The 26256-nt window shown below is 40.5% G+C and overlaps 1 protein-coding gene across 2 annotated transcripts in view; it reads right to left on the bottom strand.

The window, feature by feature from the left end:
- Window positions 1–26256, bottom strand: part of MMP17 (matrix metallopeptidase 17) — a 61273-nt gene that overhangs the window by 17835 nt on the left and 17182 nt on the right. For both annotated transcript variants that reach the window (XM_053471575.1, XM_053471568.1), the window contains exons 2-3: window positions 3339–3471; window positions 355–484 (exon numbers count right to left, since the gene is read on the bottom strand). In XM_053471575.1, coding sequence (XP_053327550.1) covers window positions 355–484; window positions 3339–3471 — 263 coding nt within the window. The remainder of the gene's footprint in view (window positions 1–354; window positions 485–3338; window positions 3472–26256) is intronic.

Below are 26256 nucleotides of genomic sequence, written 5' to 3' on the forward strand. Positions count from 1 at the left end.
CCCATTTACAGGTACGTTATTAGATCTTCAGCTTACCAGCTGTGATACCTAAGAAAAAATTCTGATTAAATGGATTTGTCTGTAACCAATAACAGATGATAAATTATGACTAGCTCTAATGGTAAGTTAAGACAGGTGACCTAGGTAGACAAGTGTGCTCAGTAAAAGGTGTTTTTATGGGAATTACTCTTTGTGAAGGAATGAGCAATGATGGTTGCATCTAGCAGGCCTGAGTTATATCTTTAAGTTGGGTTATAATGCTTTTTAACCCTATTCTAAATACGTTTTAACCCTATTTGCGTATTATCTTCCTTTATGCACATCAAGAGAAAAAAAAATAATATTTATGCTTACCTCCAGGACAGATTCCTCTTATTCCACTTTGTCACTGGCAGGACACTTCGTTTTTTTCTGGTTGCATCTGTGTGGGACAGGTCAGGCAGAGAACAGCGAGGAGTCTTCATCAATTCTAAGGTGGCTTCATCTGTAACAAAGAGTTAAAAGGTTCCAGTTAGATATTCCAGAGCCTTCAGTATTTATTTCTAAACTATATGTCAGACACTGCTAAGAAAGTCGTATATTTGTAGGTTATTTTAGTAATATTCAGATATTTGTCTTTTATTTATTAATTCTAGTTGAGATGAATGGGACCACAGAAAAGTTATGCACCCAAATAGCTTTATCTCCCAAATTATGGTAATTGTTTGAGCTTATTAAGTGTGTTTATAAAAACTACATTAATTTGCCTTGCACTCAAGTCAACGGACCCTGACAGGGAGCTTAATATAATGAATTTTATCAGCATATAATCAAGATAATTAGCACAGAGTGGAATCCTGTTTGCTACGGTTAAGTCCTGAATTAATGGATTACCCAACAATGAAAGGACTTATCCTTCATACATCAAAAACTCTATAATGTTTCCTAAATTGACATCAAAAATTACAACCCAACAAAGATAACTGATATCCTCATTTCATAAATGTATTTAACACTCAATAAAAGAAGGGTAAACCGTAGAACCCATTTCTACGGTTTAGACATTATAATGACACTCAGGCAGCTGCTGCGCTTTCCAGCAAATACCAAATAGGAAATAAGTTTACCCCTATAGGTCTGTAATTAATAATTAAGAACGATTTTTTTGTCTAATGGGGAATATGTAAAGAGGGAACATTGGAAACGGATGCTTGTTAATGCATCTGCTTCTTAAAGGGCCAAGCTAGACATTGCAGAAACCCAATATATTTTATGGAATGTCTGGCTGTAGATGGATGGCTCAGTTGGGAACTTACATTTTTGCGTTAAGTGCCCAACGTTAGTTCTTGAAATGATTAGCATTTATGATCAACATCTCTAACCTGCTCTCCGTATTTAAGTAATTAAATTCCTAGAGCATAAATAAAAAAAAATGGTCACTAAACGCATGTTTATGTTTAGCATGCACGTGTCGCTATTTCCATATCTTAACTACAACATATTTATTAAGCTCAAAGAAAAAATATCTGACATTAGTGCAGGTGGCTGTCACAACAGAAGCTCTTTGCAGTCAGTAGTGTTAGCACTTTTATGTTTGCACTATTAGTCTGCACACCCACTGTAGAATATGTTCTCTATTGATTTAAATTAAGCTGTGTTTAGTGGTCACAGTCTAGAATCCACAATACCTACATGGAGTTTAGTCAGGGAATTATAAACCTTGCATTTTTAACCACCGTTAACACAAATTTTAATACATTTATGAAATATTGGTATCTATATATATATATATATGTCCTAAAGACTGGAAAGTTTGCACTAAACAACTATACGATAAATGTAAAAATAAACCAATAACAGTATATGAAAACTTATTTCACTTACACCCTGGGCAGAGATTTCCCCATTACGTTACACCTCTTCTTTTTGTTCAGGTTCTGTATAAAAATGTGACTTTCTAGAATTATTAGAAGTGCATGTGGCCAGGGCCGTAGGAAGGGTGAGGTGAGAGAGGCACTTGCCTCTGGCACAGCTGCGAGGGGGCGCACAGCCGTCCAATCAGCAGCTGCAGGACTGGTTGGGGAGATCACAATCTCCCTCTAACCGGCCCAACATCAGGGAGCGCAAGGTCTGTCTATTTCAGACCTTGGCTTCCTTGCTCCCTAATCACTACACGCTGGGGGGATGATAGTAATGAGGGAGCACTAAAGCAGAGGCCTGGAGTGATGGACTTTGCACTCTCACAACAGGATGAAGGTTGGGAAAAGTTAGAGATGAGGAGAAAGGGGGGTGTTTGTAAGCTCGTGTGTGTGTACGGGCAGGTGTATGGGCAGGTGTGTGTAAGGGCAGTGTATGTGTATATGCGTGTTTATACGCTGGTGTGTGTAAAGGCAGTGTAGGTGTATATGGGTGTTAATGGGCAGGTGTGTGTCTGTAAAGGCAGTGTGTATGGGCAGTGTATGTGTATATGTGTGTTCATGGGCAGGTGTGTGTAAAGGCAGCGTGTATGGGCAGTTGTGTGTAAGGGCAGTGTAAATTAAATGTAAAAATAGCTGGGGGCACAATTTTCCATACTAGCTAGCTACGCCTCTGCACGTGGCACACCTGGAATTCAGTGCAAGAGATGTTATTAGGCGCTATCTTTGATGTTTAACTTATTTGACAAAGCTGCTCTACAACATTTAAGGTGCTGGTTCCCTTTAACACTCTTTACAAAATTGAGAAAGAAAAGCAGATGGAGTACTATGATACAATTGTATCTGTTAGAGGGTCCTGAAGAGCTTCATTTGAAAATACAATTTAAGAAGGGGAAGATAAATGTTATTTTCAAATGAAGCTCTTCAGGACCCTCTAACAGTTTACTTAAGTATCATTTTTTTCTTTTGTGATAAGAACAATATTTTGTTATATTCTGTTGTATGGGCATATCTATAAGATGTAAATGTATTGAGTGCATTTGAAATACATGAAACAGAAAGCAATATTATGTATATCGGTTTAAAACCGCACATGTGGACTTGCCACTCATGCATGAAAGCACTAAAACTAAGGTAATCACTTTCAACTAAATTGTTAGAGTGGGTTAGTCATCACATACTCAAAGACTCCACAGATTTGAAGTTTAAAGTAAACCGTAAAGTTTTGATACAATACATATATTTAGTCAAACATAACATTAGTGCATTAATATCAGTATGTTTGTTTCATGGTATCATAATATTTGCTTGATTCCTAAAATGGAAAATGTGTACTAAATTTATGGATGTAATATTCCTAATAATTTAGGAAACCTTTTAGTTGGTCAACCCATTCATAGAGTCACATGACTTTCTTAATACTGCTTGAGGGCGTGAACTCACCCAAAAGTCCAGTGGCTTTCAGTCCACCAAACTCTTGCATTGCTTTGATTGCTTTAGAGAGCTCCTCCTGAGTCTGCAATTGTCCTGTAACAGGATCAGGTGGGGGCAGATAGCCAAATTTAGTCAGCCAATCCTGTTAAAAAGAGATAAAAAAAGAATTGGAGGTTATTCCTGCTCCTTACTCATACCTCTATTTAAATTACAACATGGAATCCAAAGCTTAGCTTAGGCATTTAAAATGAACATCTGCATGTTATAGTGGACAATTTTAAAAACATTTTGCTTCATACCAAGTGATAAAAATGGTCATTTGAACAAATGATGTAATATCTAATGATTACGCTAAACTTTCAGGTATGAATTAAGAATTTTCACAGACAGACAATAAAGGGGTAAACCATCAGAGCACATGTAGGTCGTGGTGAGCATCTGGAAAGAAGGACTTTCTGTATCTGATAGACAAGTCTGATTTGATCATGTGTGATTTGGCGAGCTGATCCTTTATGTCACTATCCAAATTACCAACCCATAACTTGTCCATAAGATATCCCTTTACTCACTTACCCTAAGGCATGTGGGTTTATTTAGGCAATGCTTGGATGACATCTCTAGTCACTACTAATACATATCAACTGGACTTCTGTCTGACTCTTTCCCCTTGATTTATTTGAAATTTTAATTGACATGCACCCACTCCACCAATTTCCTCCTGATTTTCCCACCCAGGCTCTCGTAATATTTTCTTACGACTGATCACTGATCCATTCTGTGATTTGTTTTTCATTGCCAACATCCTTCCCTTATGAATATTTTCTTGTCTTTTTATGTCACCTTTCTGTACCTAAGAGATCTGTGAGCTGATGCCATGTTTATTCCCTTCACCTATGTAACTGACCCTGTGGTGTCTTCAAGTTACCATTGGATGACATGTAGGATTTGCAGGGAATGGTCAATGTTTATATACCGTATTGGCTCGAATATAGGCCGCACTTTTTTCCCCCACTTTAAGACTTTAAAGTGGGGGTGCGGCCTATATTCGGGGTCTAGCGCCCGACGCCCGGGACATGCAGTCCCGGGCGCCGGGCAGGCAGCGGGGTTAGGATACAGATCCCCCGCAGCGGTGCAGGGGACCTGTATCCTACTCCCCGATACGCTCAGACAGGACCTGTATCCTACTCCCCGATACGCTCAGACAGCCTCCCCTACCAGCACTTCCCACGGGGGGGGGGTGCCGGCACGGGAGGTTGTCTAAGCGCATCGTGCGGATGCGTTTTACCTCTGCACCACCCCGGACTTACCGGAGCAGACTCCCGGGTGTCTTGCGGGGTCGGCGGGGGTGTAGGGTATGCGGGGTTTGGAGCGTAGCGCAGTGAGGCACCAGATGTGCAATAGAGGCAAACAGGCAATATCAGGAATATCAGCAAGTTTATTCCACAGAATAGAAAAAGGCATAAACTGTACCGTGTAGCAATCCTGAGGTCAAGGGCAGGTGAAGTATAGCAAAGTCCATTGAACAAGCCGAGATCAAGGGTAGGAGAGGTATATCAAAGTCCATAAACAAGCCGAGGTCAAAAGTCCAGTAAATCCAATAAAGGGGTATCAGCATACAAGTGTAGCACGGGTATCAGCAAAACAGGTAGGTAGAGACTTGAACAATCAAGTAATGAGACCTAGAAGCTGTGGGTTTAAATAGCCCTCTAGAAGTCAGCTCCTCCCCAACAATAACAGAGACCCCTCCCCTCCTCGGTATGTACAATGGAGTAGTGACTGTCAATCACTACTCGACCCGCCCCTGACCAGGAGTAAATCATTACTGGAGGCGCTGACCACGCCTCCCCGCCATCCCTCCACGTGTGGCGTTTCTCCCGTGCGGTATCCGCCGCACTGGAGTCCGGGGATGCGGCCTGTCGTAGGCCGTAGTGAGCCGCGACCGCGTGGCTCGCGGTCGCGTACAACGGAGCCGCGTGGTACGCGGACGAAGTCCCGGGCGTCCCACGACCCCACCATCGGGGGAAAACCTGTGCCGTCGACGGGGGAGTGAGGTAGGACCCTGACAGGGGGACATCTACGCAATGCAACTTCCGGTGCCGGATGTGCCGGCACCGGAAGTTGTATTGCGTAGATGTCCCCCGCCGGCCCCGCAAGACACCCGGGAGTCTGCTCCGGTAAGTTGGGGAGGGGGCAGAGGAGGACAGTGGTAGCATATCTCGGGGAGGGAGGACAGTGGCAGCGTATCTCGGGGAGGGAGGACAGTGGCAGCGTATCTCGGGGAGGGAGGACAGTGGCAGCGTATCTCGGGGGGGGACAGTGGCAGCGTATCTCGGGGGGGGCAGTGGCAGCATATCTAGGGGAGGGAGGACAGTGGCAGCATATCTCGGGGGGCGGGGGGGGGACAGAGTGGCAGTATTTTCTTTTTGGTGCTTTTTTAAAGAAAAAAACTTTTTCTTTAAAAAAGCACCAAACTTTTAGGGTGCGGCCTATATACGGGGGCGGCCTATACGAGCCAATATGGTATATTTTCCTCTTGCATCTCTGCTTGTCTATGAACTTTGATATCAGACAATCTCCAACTCTCTTACTTTCAAATCCCATGTTTCTCAAGATGGTTTAATCTTAACTATAAAAATACTTAAACAACCAAATTCTCGTGCTCACAAGTGAATGTGGAGAGACCTGATGCATCTAAATTGTTTGTGAGTGCAAATCACATCACATACAGCACTGATTATTGTTTATACATATTGCACTATTATTATATTATTTTTTCCCTGTATGTATTTGTGCCCCAATCATCTGTATACTGGTTAATCTTAACTATAGCATTTATTACATTGGCAAACATACAGAAAAAAGGAACACCATTGAATCACATGTGGTTGGATGGTAACCGCTACTATGATGATACATGCCCAGGGATATGCACATATTGTCTACTGGATAAAGCAGTCCTGACTCCAAGCCCTATCTCATCACTTACACTTACAAGCCCCAACTCCTGGCGCAACCTAACACAATAACAGAAGTGGTTAATAGATGTCATGCCAAATTCTGTTCACTCATTAACGTAAGTACTACTTTGATTACTTTCTTGCTCCGCTTTTTTCCTCTCCATTTCATATCCTTACGGAGCATCAACAGATTATAATTTTCTTAACTTCTTATATTACATATGTAATTAAACAGATTTGTCACACCCTTCCCAGGCTTCAGTACAGATGATGTCTCATGGTTTGGGACAGTAGAAACAACAAGAAGTATTTTAGAATTATATTTGATAAATTCAGAGACATGTAGAGGGTACATTGATGACATTTTTATTAGCTTTTTTTCTATTACATCTAATATTTCCAAAATTCCTAAGCAGTCTAAACACTGTGATTAGATTAAAACACTTTCATTAATGTATACGTTAGCAGACTTTGTCATGAGGAGAATTTTTTATACAACTGTATTCTGTTTCACCACTGATACTATGTGTATTTAATCGTAAATACATTTTATTGGAAGTAACTAGCACCTAATGGAAAATGTATGAAATTAAATGTCACTATTTTTACCATCTAAACCAGCAACTTGTGAAAAAACCTTTCAAATAACTAGTGCTGATTATCATATGGTTTTCTGACACATGAGTTAGAGTCTATTTTACATTCACTAGATGTCGTTCATAAATAATGAGACATTTTAAAATACCTTACACTTTATTAACTTGATTTGTAAACAAATAGATATGCATGTGAACTGAATGAAGTTTGTCTATCTATCTATCTATCTATCTATCTATCTATCTGTCTATCAATTTTGTTGAAAGTGTTATCTATGTAGATAATAAATGTAAATGCACATGTAAATGTAAAGAACATTAACTTTGCTGTCAGCATTTTCCTGACATATGAAATGTGTGGGATTAATGATACCAGCGTTAACCCTTTGGCTCAGGGGAATGAGGATTTCATTTTTTAATTAACTTTCTGTATTTGCCTATTGTAAACTGCTTTAGTGAGAATTTATTTTTAGCACTTTTAATAAATACAGACAGATATTATAGTATAAGGTTCCGGTTAATAGTAATCCATATATGTTTTCCCTTTGGATGAAGATGCTAATAACATGTTTTACCAACAAGCAAAAGCAATAAATAGGCTGGGCCCAATCCCCTGAGATATGATTCTGCACAAGGGTTGCACTTGTTGCCTCTTCTTAGTATGCAGTGGTGCTCTAGCATGTGGGTTTATTGTAGACTCATGTTTATTCCTCCCTACTGTGCAGTCCCACCGAGCAACTGGCAAGGATGAGGGATATAGATCAGAAACAGTGTTTATTTCAGCAGACTGATATGGCAAGAATGTGCTCATTAAAGAGAATAAAATAAAATATGTTGCAGTGAAAAAAGGCAGGGAGAGTGGAATGAAGGTAATAGTAGGAAAAGAAAGAGATTGAAGGGATATAGGAGAAGTTGGTTTCCAAAGAAGGAAGGGGAGAATAGGCTACCAGAATAAAGAACAGAATGTAATGTAATTGATATTTACAAGAAGATGGACAAAACATGAAGAAGAGAGACGTGACATTTGGAGGTGCTTTGACCTACATTGTGTGGAAGAACAAAGTGATTTTTTGTTAATGTTTTTGTCAGCTCTTAACCCATTGAGTGAATGTTCGGTCAATACTTGGGTAATGTAGAATTTTGCCCTGAGCATCTTCATTTGCTCACAGGTGGTCCTACCTCTTATCAGAGGATGGATTGAATAGTGACCTTTGTCAATGCTACAGAGATAATGTTATATTTTATTTATTACATATTTTTCTTAAACACACATACACAAAATTGAACATAGTGTATGTATAATGTTCCTTAATTAATTTATGTTTCAATCCATGGCTTGTCTTAGAGGTATGGTATACTAAAACATTTCATTCAGAGGCCCCAGCGGATGCTTTCACAGTTATTATAAAATTTAAAGAAAGAACATTATCTGTAAGCCCAATAGCTTTCTACATCTACACTGTTAAAGTAACTTAACAGTTACATTGGATTTGTGCTGTAAATCCCATTATTATTTTTAGTACAGTTGAGATACTTCGTTCCCAAAGGCTCTTTAGTTTTCTTTTTTTTTTGTTATAAATTCCTTATAAGGTTGGATTACATAAGATTTAAACATCTTTCAAATATATTATCTGTTCAGCTTATTCATTTGAACCTGTACTTTTGTTGATTGTCTGTGTAAAATCCTGGCGAAGGACACGATATATTTAGTAAAATCCAGTACCACGTCCATTTTATGGACTGTTTCCTTAGCTCCTTTGCGAAACATAGGCAGGATGTTTTAATACTAGACACCGTCTCGACTTAACTTAGTTAGTGAGGGTATCAACTGCTTCTGCCTCACTGCCCAAGTACTTGCCCCATCTATTGAACAGAGAAATCCCTTTGGAGTACTGTGCGGAAAACAGCAATACCTGAACGCTCATAGTACATTAGGTTGCTAAATACAAGCACACTGACTGCAAAGAAAAATATGAAGCCCGTGCAAAGAAAAAAGATGAAGACATTTGCACCTGACTGTGACTTATTAATTTGTGGGATTTATTGAGAAGAAAATATATTACCAAAATCATGCTGACAGAAGAGGGACACGCTTTCTTGCCATTTCTTCCCATCCCTTCCACCTGAAAAGGAGACCCCTGAGATTCCTATAGCTTATGTAATGTTTTTTTCCTGTGTCGGTATCAACATCAACTTAATACTTAACTTGTCGTACAGAACACAGTGGGTCAGTTTGGGAAGATCATCTGAACCCAACAGGTCCCTGTTTAGGATAATTTGTGAAAAGTATTCTTTTCTATGCCAAGTTCAATGAGCCAATGTTTTAAGCAATTATAATGTGCCTCAAACATTGCTGCCTTATTGTAACAATGAATGAACATTTCGGATGTTAAATATTAGGGAGCAGTGTGCCTTTAAAAGATGCTGGAATGGCCCCCTGGTGTCTGTGACTATAAATATATATTTTTAATGATAGAATTCCTTTATTTTGAATTAGATGCACGCAAGCAGCACCAGAGATACCTGGAATGCAATGCATAACGACTGATAATTAGAAATTATCATGGGGCTTGAAGGGTATTTTTGTGACATGTTTTTTTTACATGCTCACATCTCTCTGCAGCTGGCTCCTGGGATGACTGCTAAGTATTATACACCAGAATAGTTTATTCATTAGCATAGTACTGTTTATTAAAAAAAAAAAAGCATCTTGTGAAAGGACAACTGCAAAGACGATCCTAGGGAAAAGGTTCAGGGGAGGTTTATTGAGGCAACCAACTTCATTAAAAATATTTTTCTCCCTGAACATAAAATACAGCACTGTATACAATCAAGTAGGTTAGCACTGACAAAAACATTATTTTTTTTAGATCTGATTAGTAATTAGAAAATGGTAGGAATTCCCCTTGCGCACAAAGATTAGAAACATAGTGCTAAAAGATTTGCCTAAGTCACTTTAGGTAATAGTAATAATAATAACTGAAATGAACAAACCGGAGGGGCGGTGCTGGTCCCATAAGTGGGCACGCCCCCAGGGGTGGAGGTATCCGCCTTGTGGCGCTCAGCTGCACAGCACTGCAAGGTTGCATGTTGGAGATGCAGTGGAGGTCTGTGTTGCATCAGCACACAGCCCCATCGATTTTATAGCTTCCAGGTTTTGTCAGGAGAGATCAGAAGCTCTTCCCAAGCAGTTCATGCTCCCCAATGGCCAGAAAAGCAGGGCAGTATCCAGAAATTGTGGCTATTCTGCAAAAAGTGGGACACTTGGGTATACCTCCCAACTGTCCCACTTTGTGTGGGACAGTCCCAGGGCCGGCCCTACAATGGAGCAGAGTGGGGCAATTGCCCCAAGCAGCACTTTTGAAGAGGCAACACTTTTTTTTTTTTTTTTTTTTTTAAGCAAAGGAGAGAGAGAGAGGGGCGCCGAATAGTTTTCGCTTACCAAGTTGTCAGTACCCGCTCAGCGCCCTCTCTCTCTCCTCTGCGAGCCCTCTAGCTCAGTCTCGGTGCCGGCTTGTAATGCTGAGCGCCGGAAGTGACGTCAATTTCCGGCGTTCAGCATTACAAGCCGGCACCGTGGCAGAGCAGAGGGACCCGCCGCAGGACTGTTTTAAGGTAAGTACAAGGGGGGGGGGGCGGCATTTCAAACTTTCCCCCAGGCGGCATTATGTCTTGGGTCGGCCCTGGACAGTCCTGATTTTGCCCCTACAAATCTCCACCTTACCATTATTGAATAACCGGTACATTTTCCACCCTATCCTGTCTTTATGGATAAAAAAATGAAATGAAATAGCTATGTTAGACAACAGCGATATACCGTATTTGCTCGATTATAAGACGACCCCGATTATAAGACGACCCCCCAAAATCAAAATATTAATTTAGGAAAAAAACAAAAAGCCTGAATATAAGATGACCCTATAGGAAAAAAGTTTTACCAGTAAATATTAATTCATGTAAATTATTTTTTCATGTTTAATAAAAGCTATGATTGAGAAAAATATATTTTTTAAATTTCCTTTTATTTGCCAACCTGCCCCCCCAGTTATGCCACTCTGCCCCCAGAAATGCTTTATACCCCCCTATTTGCCACTCTGCCCCATGATATGCCTTATACCCCTATATGCCACTCTGGCATATAGGGGGTTAAAAGGCATATCATGGGGCTGAGTGGCATATAGGGGGTTAAAATGCATTTCTGGAGGTATATAGGCATATCATGGGGCTGAGTGGCATATAGGGGGTTAAAATGCATTTCTGGAGGTCCAGAAATGCATTTTAACCCCCTATATGCCACTCAGCCCCATGATATGCCTTTTAACCCAGCATGTACTGGCTGCCTTGGCTTGATAGGAGTGTGATTGCTGTTAGCAGTTTGATATATATATATCAAACTGCTAACAGCAATCACACTCCTATCAAGCCAAGGCAGCCAGTACATGCTGGAACCTGGGGATGATAGTAGTGGGATTACAGCCTCCCTATGCCATGCTACAACCCCCACCCCCCTTACACATCCATGCTATCACACACAAACACATTTAAATACTCATTCATTCCATTAATCACACATACTTCACACATTAAACACACATTAATCACACATACTTACCCAAAAACCCTCCCCCACCCCCTTACCTGAACTGCAGATCTCTCATTCGAAGACTTCTGCAGGGGACCGGCTGTAGAGCAACTTCTCTGGCCCCGCCCCCAGAGGAGGGAGGGGGAGATAGAGCTCTGTGAGGACGCTGCAAGCTTCCTGTCCTCCTGCTTCTAACAGAAGAGACGCTGCTCGCGACCGGTAAGCAGCATGGCCCCAGCAGACATTTTTTGGGGGGTCTGAGAAGACGACCCCGATTATAAGACGAGGGGTATTTTTCAGAGCATTTGCTCTGGAAAAAACCTCGTCTTATAATCGAGCAAATACGGTATATCAGAATATTACTAACATACATGCAAAGTATTCAAAATACTGATTGCACTCATCCGCTAATAAGATTAATAATCACAATAATACAGAAAAATGAAAGGAGAGAAAATATCTGCTGCAAACCAATATCTTGGTCAGAGATTAGAAAATTCTAAAAGAGGAAAGAAAAGCGGTGACACATGAGATAATATCTAAAAAACGTTTTACATTATTCTTCTTTTATTTGTTTTTTAAACCTACAGGGAAACCTACTTTGAGATAAAGGAGAAAAAATATTAATTCAATATCTCAGTCCATGACTGCATAAGGACATCTATATGAGCTGTGTTTTTGTGTTACTATGATGGATCTAAGCATTAAGTGATCTTGACCAGCAAGTATTATGTTTTGTTAAATACATTTTAAAATCATTTTGTAAGCCCCAGGGTTGGAAGAATCCCAGAATCCAGGTAGCCATGGCTCATAAAATTTACTGATGGTACTAAAACTTATGCCGTAGCCTTACTCTAAACTGTGAGCTGTGGCAAGATGACACATTTCATCCCATTATGTTAACGATACTTACAAATATTTGCAATGCCCCATAGTGGGACATCATTATGTGGGTGACTTCACCCACAACGTATGTCTTGGTATGCTGACAGTCCAAATAACTGGAACATTGACCAGGAGGGCTAAGAGCTAGGACTGTCCTAGCAAATTCGAGACTGCTGGCAGCTATGCATGACTGTACTCCAATAAGCTTAGATACCCTGCAGCCCTAGCCAGTAGTCTAAGAGGAAACCTCTGGATTTTACTTCCCTATCTTTGCAATTAGTTCTTAATATTTCATGCCCTTCTCATTTCTGCAATTTCTAGAAATTGAATTCATATTTATGAATAGAATAATTATTTCTCATAAGACATTATAAAATTATTTCACCGTAGGCAAAAATAAGCTCAATATACAGTAAAAACTAATTGGAAAATAATGCAAAGAATAAAAACACTCACAAGAAAGGAGGAAGGCTATATTTTTAAATTGAACCCAGGAATGTTAGGTGGCCTTGGAAATATCTTGTCCTATAAGAACCCATGTTGTGTTTTACTTCATATAGTATTTTGCATAGCAGCTAAACTAGATATATGTAGCGAAGCTTTCTGTGTACCTACAGAAGGACACATGTATATGACATATTGTATCAAGCACATTTTCCTTAGGTCGGAGACGTGGAAGTGTCTATAGTTCATAGAATAACCTAGGACTAGGAAGACTTGATTATGTGTGGTTCATAGCTCATCCAGGGTTGGGACAGGGGGGAATTGGTTTGAACATTCTGGGCAACTACTAGAAGCCTTTTGTTGTTGTTCAGACACAATGTCTGGGTCATTTTGTGCTCATATTACGGGAGCCCTACACACTGTGCTAATAGGTGACTTGGTCAGATGATTCCAACTCTACCCTGAATTCATCTGAACTTAGCTATTTGATTATTAATTTGAAAGGGAACCTTTCCTATGTTTTCAATTTAATATTGTGCTGAATGACTCCTCAAAGGTTAAGGGTGAGATGGATCGATATCAAGTTAATATCGGTTGCTGCATGAAATGTTCTCCTTAGGGGTACATTTCTGTTACCATGACCTTAAGAATAAGATCTAGAAAACTGCATTTGAGGCTTTGTTTGTAAACTTAATGGCCTGCAGAGGGACCCTTGGTCTAGGAAGACTAAAAATCCTTAGAGCGTAGGTCTTCTGCTCATAACAATCACGTACAAGCCAAGGTGAAACACCAGAAAATCAACAAATATTAAAGCACATCCGCAGATAAGCAAAACGTGCTCACTAGAGTTAGGTTTATAGAGACATTTGTGACATCCAGCCGCAAACCAAGCAACACATAAAAAAGGATAAAGGAGGGACTGGCCTAGAGCTGCAGATCTACAAAAACAAGAGGGTAGCCCCTGACCTCTTCTGCGCAATGGGCTGGTTACAAAGGAGATCCTTAATCTTCCCAACTGGAATGTATTACACATGCTAACCACAGAGGAGCAGCTGGGAGCACAGCCCTAGGTAAGTCCCAAAGGTAAATATATCACTGCAAACACCCTACAGGCCTGGACTGGATATCTAGCCAACCATCTGCGCCCCATACTACCCCAATCTGCTGCTTCAGCTTGTGGTCAATGGCAAGATATGCCTGGCCGCACGTTACGTGAGCACCAGTTCAACCCTGACACATTGGGAAAATGTTCTTAATTTTCTTAGGAGTAACAGACTTTACTCTGATTTCAAGAGAACTTGCACCTGCTATACTTGCTATGCAAATAATGACTCTCATCCTTTCCTTAGAATTCTTTTCTTTTTTATGCTTTGCCAAGTCATTGCTACATTTTTACTTTGTCTATTGGTCACTTAATTCTTATAATTAAGTTCTTCAACAGCTATTGCAGATAGAGAATGCAAGTCTTCAACAAATAATTGGACCATTTCTATTTGACATAAAACTGGACTATATTACATGAATATTTTCAAGGCATAATACAGAATAATAGTTTCTTTATGCCTGATTCTTGTTTAATTGGATAAATGAGTGTTCGCAGCAGGAGTGATTGGCCAAGGCTCTTTAGCCCTTAATGTGACTATTCAGCTCTCGGTCTAGCAATGAGAGCTACGCCCTCAACTACTATAAAGGTATAATTAAAATACAAAGTAAATCATCCTATATGAAAGCACAACCTTTTAGTTTTTTTTCAAATGTGATTTATATTCCGAGAAAAGCTTTTCAGGCATTTTCTTATTCCTGTTTTATTATTCTAGGATACATTATCTTAACCACCAACTGTTGACCTGTAACAAACAACGAGCTGCATGAACAGACATAATCCCCTACAGTTCTTTGTTAAAAAAAAGCAGCTCATCAAAAGATCACATTTTGGCAAAACGTAACTGTGACCTGCCAAATGTGTATTTGGAATACAATTTCTGTTCTCCAAACACAATAGTAAATGATGAATAGGGGTTAGTGTAGGTAGTGAAGAATTATTTTTATACCTGAGAACTTTTAAATGAACTGATCCTGAAAATACTCAAGACAGTATCTCCATAAATAACTTATTTGGAAGATTCTGGACAGTAGCTGTTGAGTTGCTGAAAAAATGGTCCTACGCATATTTGGACAAAGACAGATAATGTATATTATTATTGAAAGCATAATTTCAATTGAAATGTCATTGATGGTGTACTTTGTGATCTTATATATGTCATCATAAGCAAAAGCATATGAGGGAAAAAATGTAATTTCACAAAACTGTAACTCACATTTCCCAGCTTTTTTTTTTTTTTTTTTTTTTACATTTAAGCAGGGGCGTTGCTAGGTCTCCAAAAGATCCACGGCAAGAGCCCACAGCAGATTTGATAGTAGTGGAGTCCAATTTGGGAGGGGTCGGTGCGCACACACAATATACACACACAATTTTTTGAAAAATAGATTAACATTAAATTTGGATTTCTTCATTTCCAGCAACCTCTGTGAAATATGCAACCAGATCTATCTACTTTAGACTTCCAATTTTAACTCTATAATTACATAAACTCTTGCCCCAACACCCAAATTGCACCCACAAGATTTGCCCCAGCACCTAGATTGCACACACAGGATTTCTCTAGATTGCATTCACACGACTTACCTTGCACCCACATTGCGGATATACTGGTCTCCTCTCACAGTCTCCTTTCTTATTATCTTTCCAATTTCTCTTTATTGCAGCTCTCACTTTGCTCTTCTTTCCCTTTATCTATTTTTCTCTCCATGTTTTTGCTCCCCTTCTCTTCGATCTTCTTCTCATTATCTCCCCTGATCTTTCTCTTGATTTCTCATGCTCTTTCTCTCTCCCCTTGTTCTTTATCTCTCTTTCTCTTTAGGCCTCTCCTCTTTCTCTGCCTTTTCTCCCTACCTCTCAATTTTCTCTTTTATCTTTCCTCCTTTCCTATGACCCCTCTTTCTCATTATATTTCCCCTTTTTATTTATTCCATATTTTTCCATTTCTCTTTAGATCTTTATCTCCCATTTTCTCCCTATGTTCCTCACTTCTGCACTGCATGCTCACAAACACTTTTAGACTTCCCACCTCTCACTCCATACAGCTCAACAGTGTGTGTACAGCTCGGTTCCTGCCTCCCTGGGCCTACAGAAGCCATTGGAGTGATAAACAGGGACCAAAAATGCTAAGTCTAGGCCTGGACTGAGACCAACAATCACCTCTGATACTTTAAGCCTTATGGCCCCAAAACCACAGCCATGTGGTACTGGATAGATGTAGCTGCATCAGCTACTCACACTGGGTCTAGAATCATGGGACTGCATGTACCTAGCAGGAGACTGTGTGTTGCAGTTCTACAATGGCAATTAGTTAATTATCTGAGGACACTTGGGTTCTGGTCCAACCAGCTGGTGTTGTATAGAAATTGTATTGTAAGACATACAGCCAGTAAACTGTAGAAGCCGAAAAAGGAAAAGCACATTAAAACCAAATTAACAAATCTGTGAACAATCACATAGGCAGCTTAGAAATTATTTTACAGTAATCATATCACTTCAAGTGAAACCATGAAAGAGTAGCCTAGTTATCACTGATGGCCAATTAACTGTAAAAATTAAGTCTGGAAATGAGCTTAGCAAAGCATCTAATGCCATAACAAATGGAGATGCATAGTTCCTGTTTTAACTTCAGGAAAACTATTGCTCGCACAATCATTATTGGATTTTAAACAATACTAAAAAGTCAAAGCATCATGAACTTGTCTGTAAATAGTAATAGTGAACTGCCATTTTACAGCCAAATATTTCCCAGGCTTGTACATCATTGGCTTATGCCAACACATAACCCTGGTTTGTGTGTTGATTTATATCATAGATTAATCTACCGTATTGGCTCAGATATAGGCCGCCCCCAAAGTTTTTTTTTTAAAAAAAGCACCAAAAACCATGCTGCCACTCTGTCCTCTCCCCCCTCGAGATATGCTGCCACTCTGTCCTCTCCCCCCCCGAGATATGCTGCCACTCTGTCCTCCCCCCCGAGATATGCTGCCACTCTGTCCTCTCCCCCCCGAGATACGCTGCCACTCTGTCCTCCCCCCCCCCCGAGATATGCTGCCACTCTGTCCTTCCCCCCCCGAGATATGCTGCCACTCTGCCCCCCCCCGACTTACCAGAGCAGACTCCCGGGTGTCTTGCGGGGCCGGAGGGGGACATCTATGCACATCGTGTATACAACTCCCGGTGCCGGCACTCAGTGGCCCTGCAAGACACCCGGGAGTCTGCTCTGGTAAGTCGGGGGGGGTGTAAAATTCATCGTGCGGACGTTCAGACGATGCGCTTAGACAACCTCCCGTGCCGGCACTCCCCCCGAGCGTATCAGACAGTAGGATACAGGTCCCCTGCACCGCTGCGGGGGATCTGTATCCTAACCCCGCTGCCTGCCCGGCGCCCGGGACTGTGTGTCCCGGGCGTCGGGCGCTAGACCCCGAATATAGGCCGCACCCCCACTTTAAAGACTTAAAGTGGGGGGAAAAAGTGCGGCCTATATTCAGGCCAATACGGTATTTCCCATTTATATATATATCTATATATATATATATATATATATATATATATACCAGGGCTCGACAAATTTGTTGTGAATCTAGGCGCCAGCTAAAAAAGTTAGGAGCCAGGATTTTTTTTTTTAAACAGTTGGTTAGGAGTGATCTGATCATCATCAGCCCACTTACTAAACTCACAGCATTTGACCTGGAAGCACCCTGGACTTTCAAGTCAGTGCTGTTTTTTTTTTTTTTTTTTTTATTATTTTTTTTGATAAATAAATAAATATAACACTTTCAATACTGATGTTCCATTGGAGCACAGCATTGACTGATATTTAGTCACCACAAGCTTGTGGGGACAAATGTTAACCCCTGCAATGCCACGAATGTGTTATACACAATTGTGGAATTGAAGGGGTTAACGCTGCACTATCGCTCTCATGGAGCGATCAGGCAGCAGAGGGGTGTTGACATGAGTGTGAAGACCAAAGAACCCTCTCCCCCTGTCCCTGAAGCTGCCTCTGGCAGCTGGGACACGACTGCTGGTCTATAGACCAGCCACTGCAGGGGGGAGTCTCTCTGATGACTGCTGTAGGCTTCCATGCCTACAGGAGTCATCAAAGGGCTTGTGGGGGGGCTCGTTTTTGCTGTTGCTGGGCTTCCAGGCAGACCACCAGCAGCAGAGCCCCGTACAAAACGGGAATTAACCCCTAAATGCCGCGATCGCGGCATTGAAGGGGTTAACGCTGCCCTGTCGCTCTCATGGAGCGATCAGGCAGTAGGGGGATGTTGTGTCAGGTCCCCACACTTGTGTGGGGACCCAATCAACACTCAACCCCCTTTCCTGAAGCTGCCTGTGGCAGCTGAAAACGCTATTGCAGGTTTTCCTGCAATTGCGGTTTCAGCCTACCGGATCACTCCGTGGGAGTGATCTCAGGCTTGGGGGCGGGCTCTGAGTGGCTGTTTTGTCTGCCCAGACTTCTGGGCAGACAGCAGCGCCCCCGCGTGGTGACGCGGGGGCATTTTTTTGTGGACGTAAGAGTCTGACAAACTCCTAGGCGCCAGGACGAAATTCTGAGTCGCCATGGCGACCTGGCGCCTGGGATTTGTCGAGCCCTGATATATACACACACTAAATTCAACTGAACCTCTAGAAAGGCTTCTTTAGTCATCTCTTTTATCCTTTTTGTAACATGGTACATCGAGTTATGAAAGAATGTCAACCATGGCTGCCTATAATGAAGACTGACTTTATCTGAGTCAGCTAGGTGGAGGGCATCTTGAAAATGGAGATCTAAGGCCTAATCAGGTAGAATTTAAAAAAAATCATATAAATCATGCAATATTATATGTGTAAGAAACACCCCCACAATGTATTCTTCAAGGTTGTGTTTAATCCATGATTACAGAACCTAGAAAACCAACGCCAAATGGTTTAGACCTATAAAATCATTATACTGCAAGGTTTAGGTTTCAAAGTCCAGTCCTTCAAAGCTATCTACCATATTAGAAGATCAAGAATCTGTTTAGTGACCCCTCAGATGATCTAGGAAGAGTGAATTACCGTATTTGCAAATGAGGTTATATCACTATAAGATTTGTTTAAAAATGAATGCTCATAAGTATTGTGATCCTTACCTTATGCATTCTTTCCATCTTGAGTTTTTGAGATGGGGTCCACTAAATCATTTTTGATTTAAAGACACTAATGCATTAGTCTGTGCATTCCTCCATTTAGGTGATCTTTCTAAATGTAGGATTGCTTCTGGCTTTTTATCTTGGTAATACATTTGTGAGAATGGGAGGGCTAGAAACATTTAGCCGGAGGGGCATTATCAGCCTGGTGGCCAAGGGAGAATACAGACAACATAACCAATGTGTACAAAACTCAATAAAAGAAAGGTAATGCCTAAAATCACAAAAAGAATTCAGTGAATGAGTCAACTCTCTCCAAAACCCTAGGTGACTCTGTGAAATTGCAAGTAAAACACACAATGAAGTTTTAGGTCCTAGCCCAAAATCTTTGAATCAAAGCCGCCCAAGCGGTAATTGTCCCCTTTTCTATCCCTTTAGATGATGGCAACATTCATCCCAGGAAGACAAGGTTAACCAAGTGACAATTGATAAAAACAGCCTAAATAGAGTTGCCGCATGTCAAGTATTTGACATGCATGTTTTTGTAAAGGCCAGGCTGTTAGATACCCTGACTGTCGCCATAGAGAGCCTTTTTTCCCAGAAAGAAGAATCTTGAGATCCTGGTCTCCATTCTAACAGAAGTTGGCATTGCTAGGTCTTCACTAACAGATACCACTTTAATACCTATTATAGCTAAGTTTGACCATTCAATTTCCATCGTTTTGCATGCAAATAGAGATATTTAGTAGAATCCCATCTATATATTTGATGTCCTTTTTCCCCAGCTATTTGCACTCCAGCACAGCTCTGGATTATGTTTGAGTCCCGAGTTCCAGTGGGTGTAATGAGACCTTCATGTACAGAAAGTGCTCACGTTGATTGATTTAGACAAAAACTGTTTTAAAATGTGAACAGTGGATGCGACATTCTGCTGCAGCTCTCAAGCTTCTGTGTTTTCACCAGGTGAGTCTTTTTGCTACCATCATATGGATTTTAATGTACTTTGATATGCATTCTTCATGAATGGGGGCCCCTTTAAAATGAGTGCGGTGGAAGCAGACAGATACAATTTAACGCATATACTGTAACCATGGAAATGCAGCACTGACTTTTGGCTTTTTTCAGTCTGCTTCATGTGAAATTTATGCTGTTAACTTCAGTGCTGGAGTGCAAACTTCCAGCACATGGCAATGTAAGGATGCATAGGGTCAAGTTAGTCTGTCATACAGCCTGGTCCAGCTAGGTATAGTCCTCATAGTGAATATGGGCCATTTTCAAGCGGGATCTCTAGAGGATATCTCCCCTACCGGCTTATGGAGCAGCGGCACCCTGATTGCCTAGTAGGGTGAACTGCATTTTGTTATGCACCGGCCCCCGAAACTGCTTCCCTAGTTGTCCTAGAACAGAATAGGCCACTATGATATACTGCGATAAACTTGTCTTGAGTAGCTGACACTATAGTTTGGATTGTGCCAAGCACTAGAAAATAAATAAATAGGTTCAGTTATAAAGTAGCTGTTTTCCTCTTGTATGATTTATTACCCTGACCTTTCTGACCATCCCGCTTCACCTCCAAATAATTGTAAAGTTTGAAAAATCTACATTTGTTATATTCAATGCAATAAGCAGGTAGGCTTTCTGGGAGTCCATGCACTGTACTTGAAACCACTAAGCCAATAACCTGGCTCAGAGGACATAAAACTAGATACTCGTCTTGCCAAGGCCAAAAGTAATATTCATGTTTAGTGGGCTTCAGTCATTTAAAAGTAAATGTTTGTGAACAGCGTACAAATTGCAGACATTTGTTTCAATATCAGCAGCATTTTCTGCTCCTCATTATTTTCATGAGGACAAATGAATCTGTGAATAAAGTCATTAGTGAGCCCTGCACATCTGGCGCTTAAAAATTCGATATATTGGGCGGTAATTAAACCTTGTGGTACAAGGAGATTGCAATGTATAGTATGGTCCAAGTAGCTGTAAATGACATTTTTGTTCCGTAGCCACACATAGAGAATCTAAAATAAAAGAACATTTAGAATTTAACTATTTAATGCACCTGGGAAGCTCCAGCATGCTTAAGGGTGTAATCAGTTTATTGTATGGTCTTTGTATGATCTGGTGAAGACCCAGAAATTGTCCCAGTACACCATTCAAGGTCCATAAAAACATGGCTGGATGAGTTTGGTGTGGACAAACTTGAATGCCCCGCATAGAGCCCTGATCTCAACCCTATCTCACACCTTGAACTGGAATGAAGATTGTGAGCCAGATCTTCCCATCCAACATCAGTGCCTTCATCAGACCTCACCAATGCTCTATTGGATGAATGGGCAAATATTCCCACAGAAACACTCCAAAATCTTGTGGAAAGCCTTCCCAAAAGAGTGGAAGCTGTTATAGCTGCAAAGGGGGGACCAACTACATATTAATGTCTAAGTATTTAGGATGGTATGCCATTAAAGTCCCTGAAGTACCCAAGTAGTAGAGGTACCATAGACTGACAAGTCCTGCTCAATATCCCTTACTTGATAGGATTACATTATATATGTATAGACGATCTGAAAGATTTTGCTTGGATACATTCTTCCACCTTAACATTCTGTGTTTTATGCTCAACCTCAGAAATTTTAGCTATGCAATTTTGCCACAGCAAACCATTTTTGGGATTTTGGTAATTTATGTAAAATTTGTGATGACTGATAAAACTACTGTCATCAGCCACTAGCTGAGATTGAGACAGAGAGAGCATTCAGAGCTGGCACTTGTCATCAATCCTTTCCTGGAACTGAAATCTTGTATGATTAGTGAGCAGCCCACAGCACTGCCAGCCTCTTGTCACAATTCCAGACTGTCTTTTCTGTAACCCCCAGTGCAGACATTATTCTGCACTCTCACCACAAACACCCTCTTTCTTTACACTGTTCCCAGAAATATCCATGTCTTTCTGGAGAGCACTCCACACTATCCATGGATCTCAGGTTCTTATTGATTATTTTCATCCATGAATCAAATACTGATACTTGGCAATGTGTGAGCTATTGTTCTTTGTTGCCGTCATATATTCTATTTTCAGGTCACCGTCTTACCCAGTCCGAAACTGGCTATCTGCTACACTGGGCATATGCTGGGTGCTGCAGCGCGTGGCCAACAGTTGGATATGTGCAGCCACACATGATGTGAGCAGAAAAAAGTAATGTGTGACAGCACACATCTAGCAGTCATCAGGAGGATGCCAGTCTTAAAGTGCCCCTAATTTCACCACTTAGTAGTAGTATAAGTAGCATACTGACAATGAGAAAAACACTGCTATTTATTTTTGAAGGTAGGATTTTCTTTTTCAATAATCAATTTGCATCCACATCCATGTATCTAGGATATACAGAAATTTACGCCTCTTCAAAGTTTTTAAACTGACATATAAACCGTGTGTGACTTTATTGTTTTTACGCTACATATTTGCACATTATTATTTCACTAAATTGACTTTCTTTTAAATGCATGTGGATGTTTTTGCCTCCAAATCTTAGATGACTAAGTGGTCAGAATGCAGCATTTTAACAATGAAAACAATTTTTACATTTGTCACAAAGTGTCACAGTATGTGAAGCAGTAGTCACCAAAAGGATTTTGTAAAGTGACCTGAAATGCCAGCGTGTCAAGTTGAACACTAAAAGTAGCTATACTATGAAGGTTCTAACAAGTTACCGTATTTATCGGCGTATAACACGCACTTTTATATCTAAAAAAATAAGTTTAAACCCTACCTGCGTGTTATACGCCGATAACTTTCTGTGCTGCACGATCTGCAGCCGCGTCTCCCGCACTTCCGGTTCCGGCGAGGGTGCGTGTTATACGCCGGTGCGTGTAATACGCCGGTAAGTACGGTAATTCATTGTAAAATATAAAGTATTTCCATTTCATGCTGGCATTCCCAATCATGCATGTAACAGAAATGATTTGTAATCTTCTGCAATTCTTATAACACATAAACCCCCAACATTTCAGGTGTCCATATCGAGAGACCTGTGATGGGGGGAATGGACAAAGGGAAATGGCCAGCAGCATAAGTGGGCGTGGCAAGCAGGGCCAGAATGGAGATGACTAAGTAGACCTGGCACTTTAAGGCTAGTGGTCGCCAAATTACATCTATGCGGCTGCATGTTACATTTTTTATACCCGATCCGTAGCTGAAACAGCACACACCTCCATTAATTTTACATCTGTCCCTTGCCCTTGATCCCAATTGCCTGCCAAAGCAAGAAGGACATCTACGCAGGACAGTGGGACAGTCCCTGAAAATTGGGGCTGTCCAGTAAAAATCGGGACTGTTGGGAGGTATGCACATACTGTACATCTCCATAATCCCCCACTAGTTTAAAAATCAATGTTGAAAACACCAAAGGTTATAGTACATAATTTCTATAAGTTCTATAGCACAGCAGTTATTATGGTATTGTATTTGTAGGGATACAAGGAAAAATATTAGATTTGTGAATATGTTCAGAAAAATCTAGAGATCGATAGGGACTTGAATCTTTCATAACTGTGCCATCCCTGAATGGAAATAAACAGCATGAGACCACCTCAATTGTTATTTATAAAATAAGCAGCTTTTTTTCTAAGCCCTAGGATATTGACCTGAGAGATGCTGCTAACAACTAGTCTGAGAATATCTTTGAGCTCTGTTATATCACCATTTGTTAGGTTTTCTAACAACTGTTTTTAAAAGCCTATTTCACAAACATGATCTATGTAACTCTTTACGGGAAATACAATTTTTATTGAAAAGATTGTTCTGAACTGTCACGTGAATGCAAATGGGTACTGGTAGGCTCTCCATAAAGTAATATGATCTTCCCTGATGGACCTACAGGGACATCCTTGATGATCTGTAACATTTACACTTAGAAATTACGCGCTTTTGTCCAAGTTATCATCTTAATCATAATTTAGTCTGGTAAAAGCAACTGAGATAGCAGATATTTCAATGACAATGAACCTGCAATGTAAGAGTAGCAAGTCTTTATGGAGGTGTTGTATATTTGCCCAGCACAGTACTTTCAGTACTTTAGATTAAAAGAATCATGTTCTCTTTCTCTTTGCAGTTAGGGCTTACTGACTTTATGCTGTCATAATAATAATAATATATTCATTTGTAATATATGTGCACAGTGCAGCACTCTTATGTAACTGCACATGGAAATGTTTTTAGCAAATTTAAGTGAGGCTTTATGCCTATGGTCATAGCACTCCGCGGTCCAAAGACACTCAGTTTTGTGTCTACCATCATATCATTTTCTCCCTTGTTTCTCTTGTTCTCCTTTTGTCTCTTCCTTCTCTTTCCACTTATCTCCTCTTATTGTCTCATTTTATTGTCACCCTCTCTCCTCTCATACCTTATTGATTTCTTTATTGTCTGTCTACTTTTCTTGCCACTTTTACAAGCATATAGAGCTTCTATGTTTTAGAAGGATAGCTGTAGAAAAAAAATCTTATGTACATTTTTCCTGGATTCAGAGTGGTCAAACCATAACCCTAACCCAAATATTCTTGTTAAATGACAATGGGAAACCCCTCAACATTATACAGTGATTTGTCTGATACAAAATATAAATTCAATCTTGGTGGACATCTTGCTGTTCTAGGATGGGCTGCCAGTTGTATGACGTGCAACCATACACTGGATGTGGCCTTATATAACGGTTGACATGTCAACAGAAATGAGAGAGTCAAGCACTCTTGATGTGGGCTGAATTTTCACTGGGCATCCGCCTTATATAAAGGGATAGCTGTAACTTCAAAGTACTGAGGATGGACTTTCATCTTTTGTCAAGAAGCAATATATTATAGCAATGTTGGATTGGTAAACACAGGTCTCACCCCACTCCATTTTCCAGTTGAAATTAAATTCCATGCATGAAGGGGTGGTGTTTTTTTTTTTTTTGCAACCATGGGAGCAGCCAGAACTAGGGCAGAGAGTGGACATAAACATGTGCTGCTCCTCTGTCTGGAGAATAAACACAGTGATCCAAAGGCATGGCAATCAGCTCTGATTTCTGGAACCTCTAAGTGAAATCCGCAGATTTTTTCAGGAATGCAAATCAAACATTAAAGGTCTCTTAAGTACTTCATACTGACAAATTTTCCTTCAGCCCACAAGACACCAAACATACTTTGCCAGGTCAACTTTAACACATTTAGCTAACATGGATTTCAGAATTCTCTGAATTTCAGGATTCTCATAGAGTTAAATGCTGCCAGTACACACAGTTAAATTACTCCTTAATTCCCTATCCAGAAAAGCTGCCACTTTTCAAGTGACTTCTTTATTGAGCCAGATGGCAGAATGTTCTTGGCAGTTTACACACAAACTAGGGACACATCACCTGTTACCATTATTTTCTGTTACTGGAAGTTCAACTACAAAATAAGGATTTGTACTTCATGGATTAATTCATGGGGAAATTGCTCCCTCTGGAACTCCTTACAGTGATACTTCTCAAGAACTCAAATGCTTTCATAAATCACTTTGACCTTGGGAAAAGGGATCTGGTGATATGTGCAAAATAGCGATTGTGAAATGTACAAACTGAAACTTATCACTAGGGAATTCATTCTTTAACTTAAATTCAGCCAACTTAGGAAACTTTATTTAAGAGTCAAAGATGAAGGATGCAGTACATGCATTCCTTTTAGATAGAAATTTGGCTTTGTGTTAAAATGAGATCGATGTGCTACTATTAACTTATTATTTATATCCTTTAGAGATGATACATTTATACATGGTGTACATGGTGTACAGTGTAAATTTGCTCAAAATAACTCAACACACAGCCATTAATGTCTAAACCTTGGCAACAAAAGTGAGTACAGCCCTAAGTGGAAATGTTCAAATTGTGCCCAATGAGCCATTCCCCCTCCCCGGTGTCATGTGACTAGTTAGTGTTACAAGGTCTCAGGTGTGAATGGGGAGCAGGTGAGTTAAATTTGGTGTTATCACTCTCCCAGCCTCTCATACTGGTCACTGGAAGATCAACATGGCACCTCATGGCAAAGAACTCTCTGAGGATTTGAAAAAAATAATTGTTACTCTACATAAAGATGGCCTAGGCTATAAGCTGCAGCACGGTGGGCAAGATCATACAGCGGTTTCACAGGACAGGTTCCACTCAGAACAGGCCTCACCATGGTCGGCCAAAGAAGTTGAGTGCACGTGCTCAGCATCATACCCAGAGGTTGTC

The sequence above is a fragment of the Spea bombifrons genome, chromosome 1 (genome assembly GCF_027358695.1).
Source record: "Spea bombifrons isolate aSpeBom1 chromosome 1, aSpeBom1.2.pri, whole genome shotgun sequence".
Classification (NCBI taxonomy): domain Eukaryota; kingdom Metazoa; phylum Chordata; class Amphibia; order Anura; family Pelobatidae; genus Spea; species Spea bombifrons.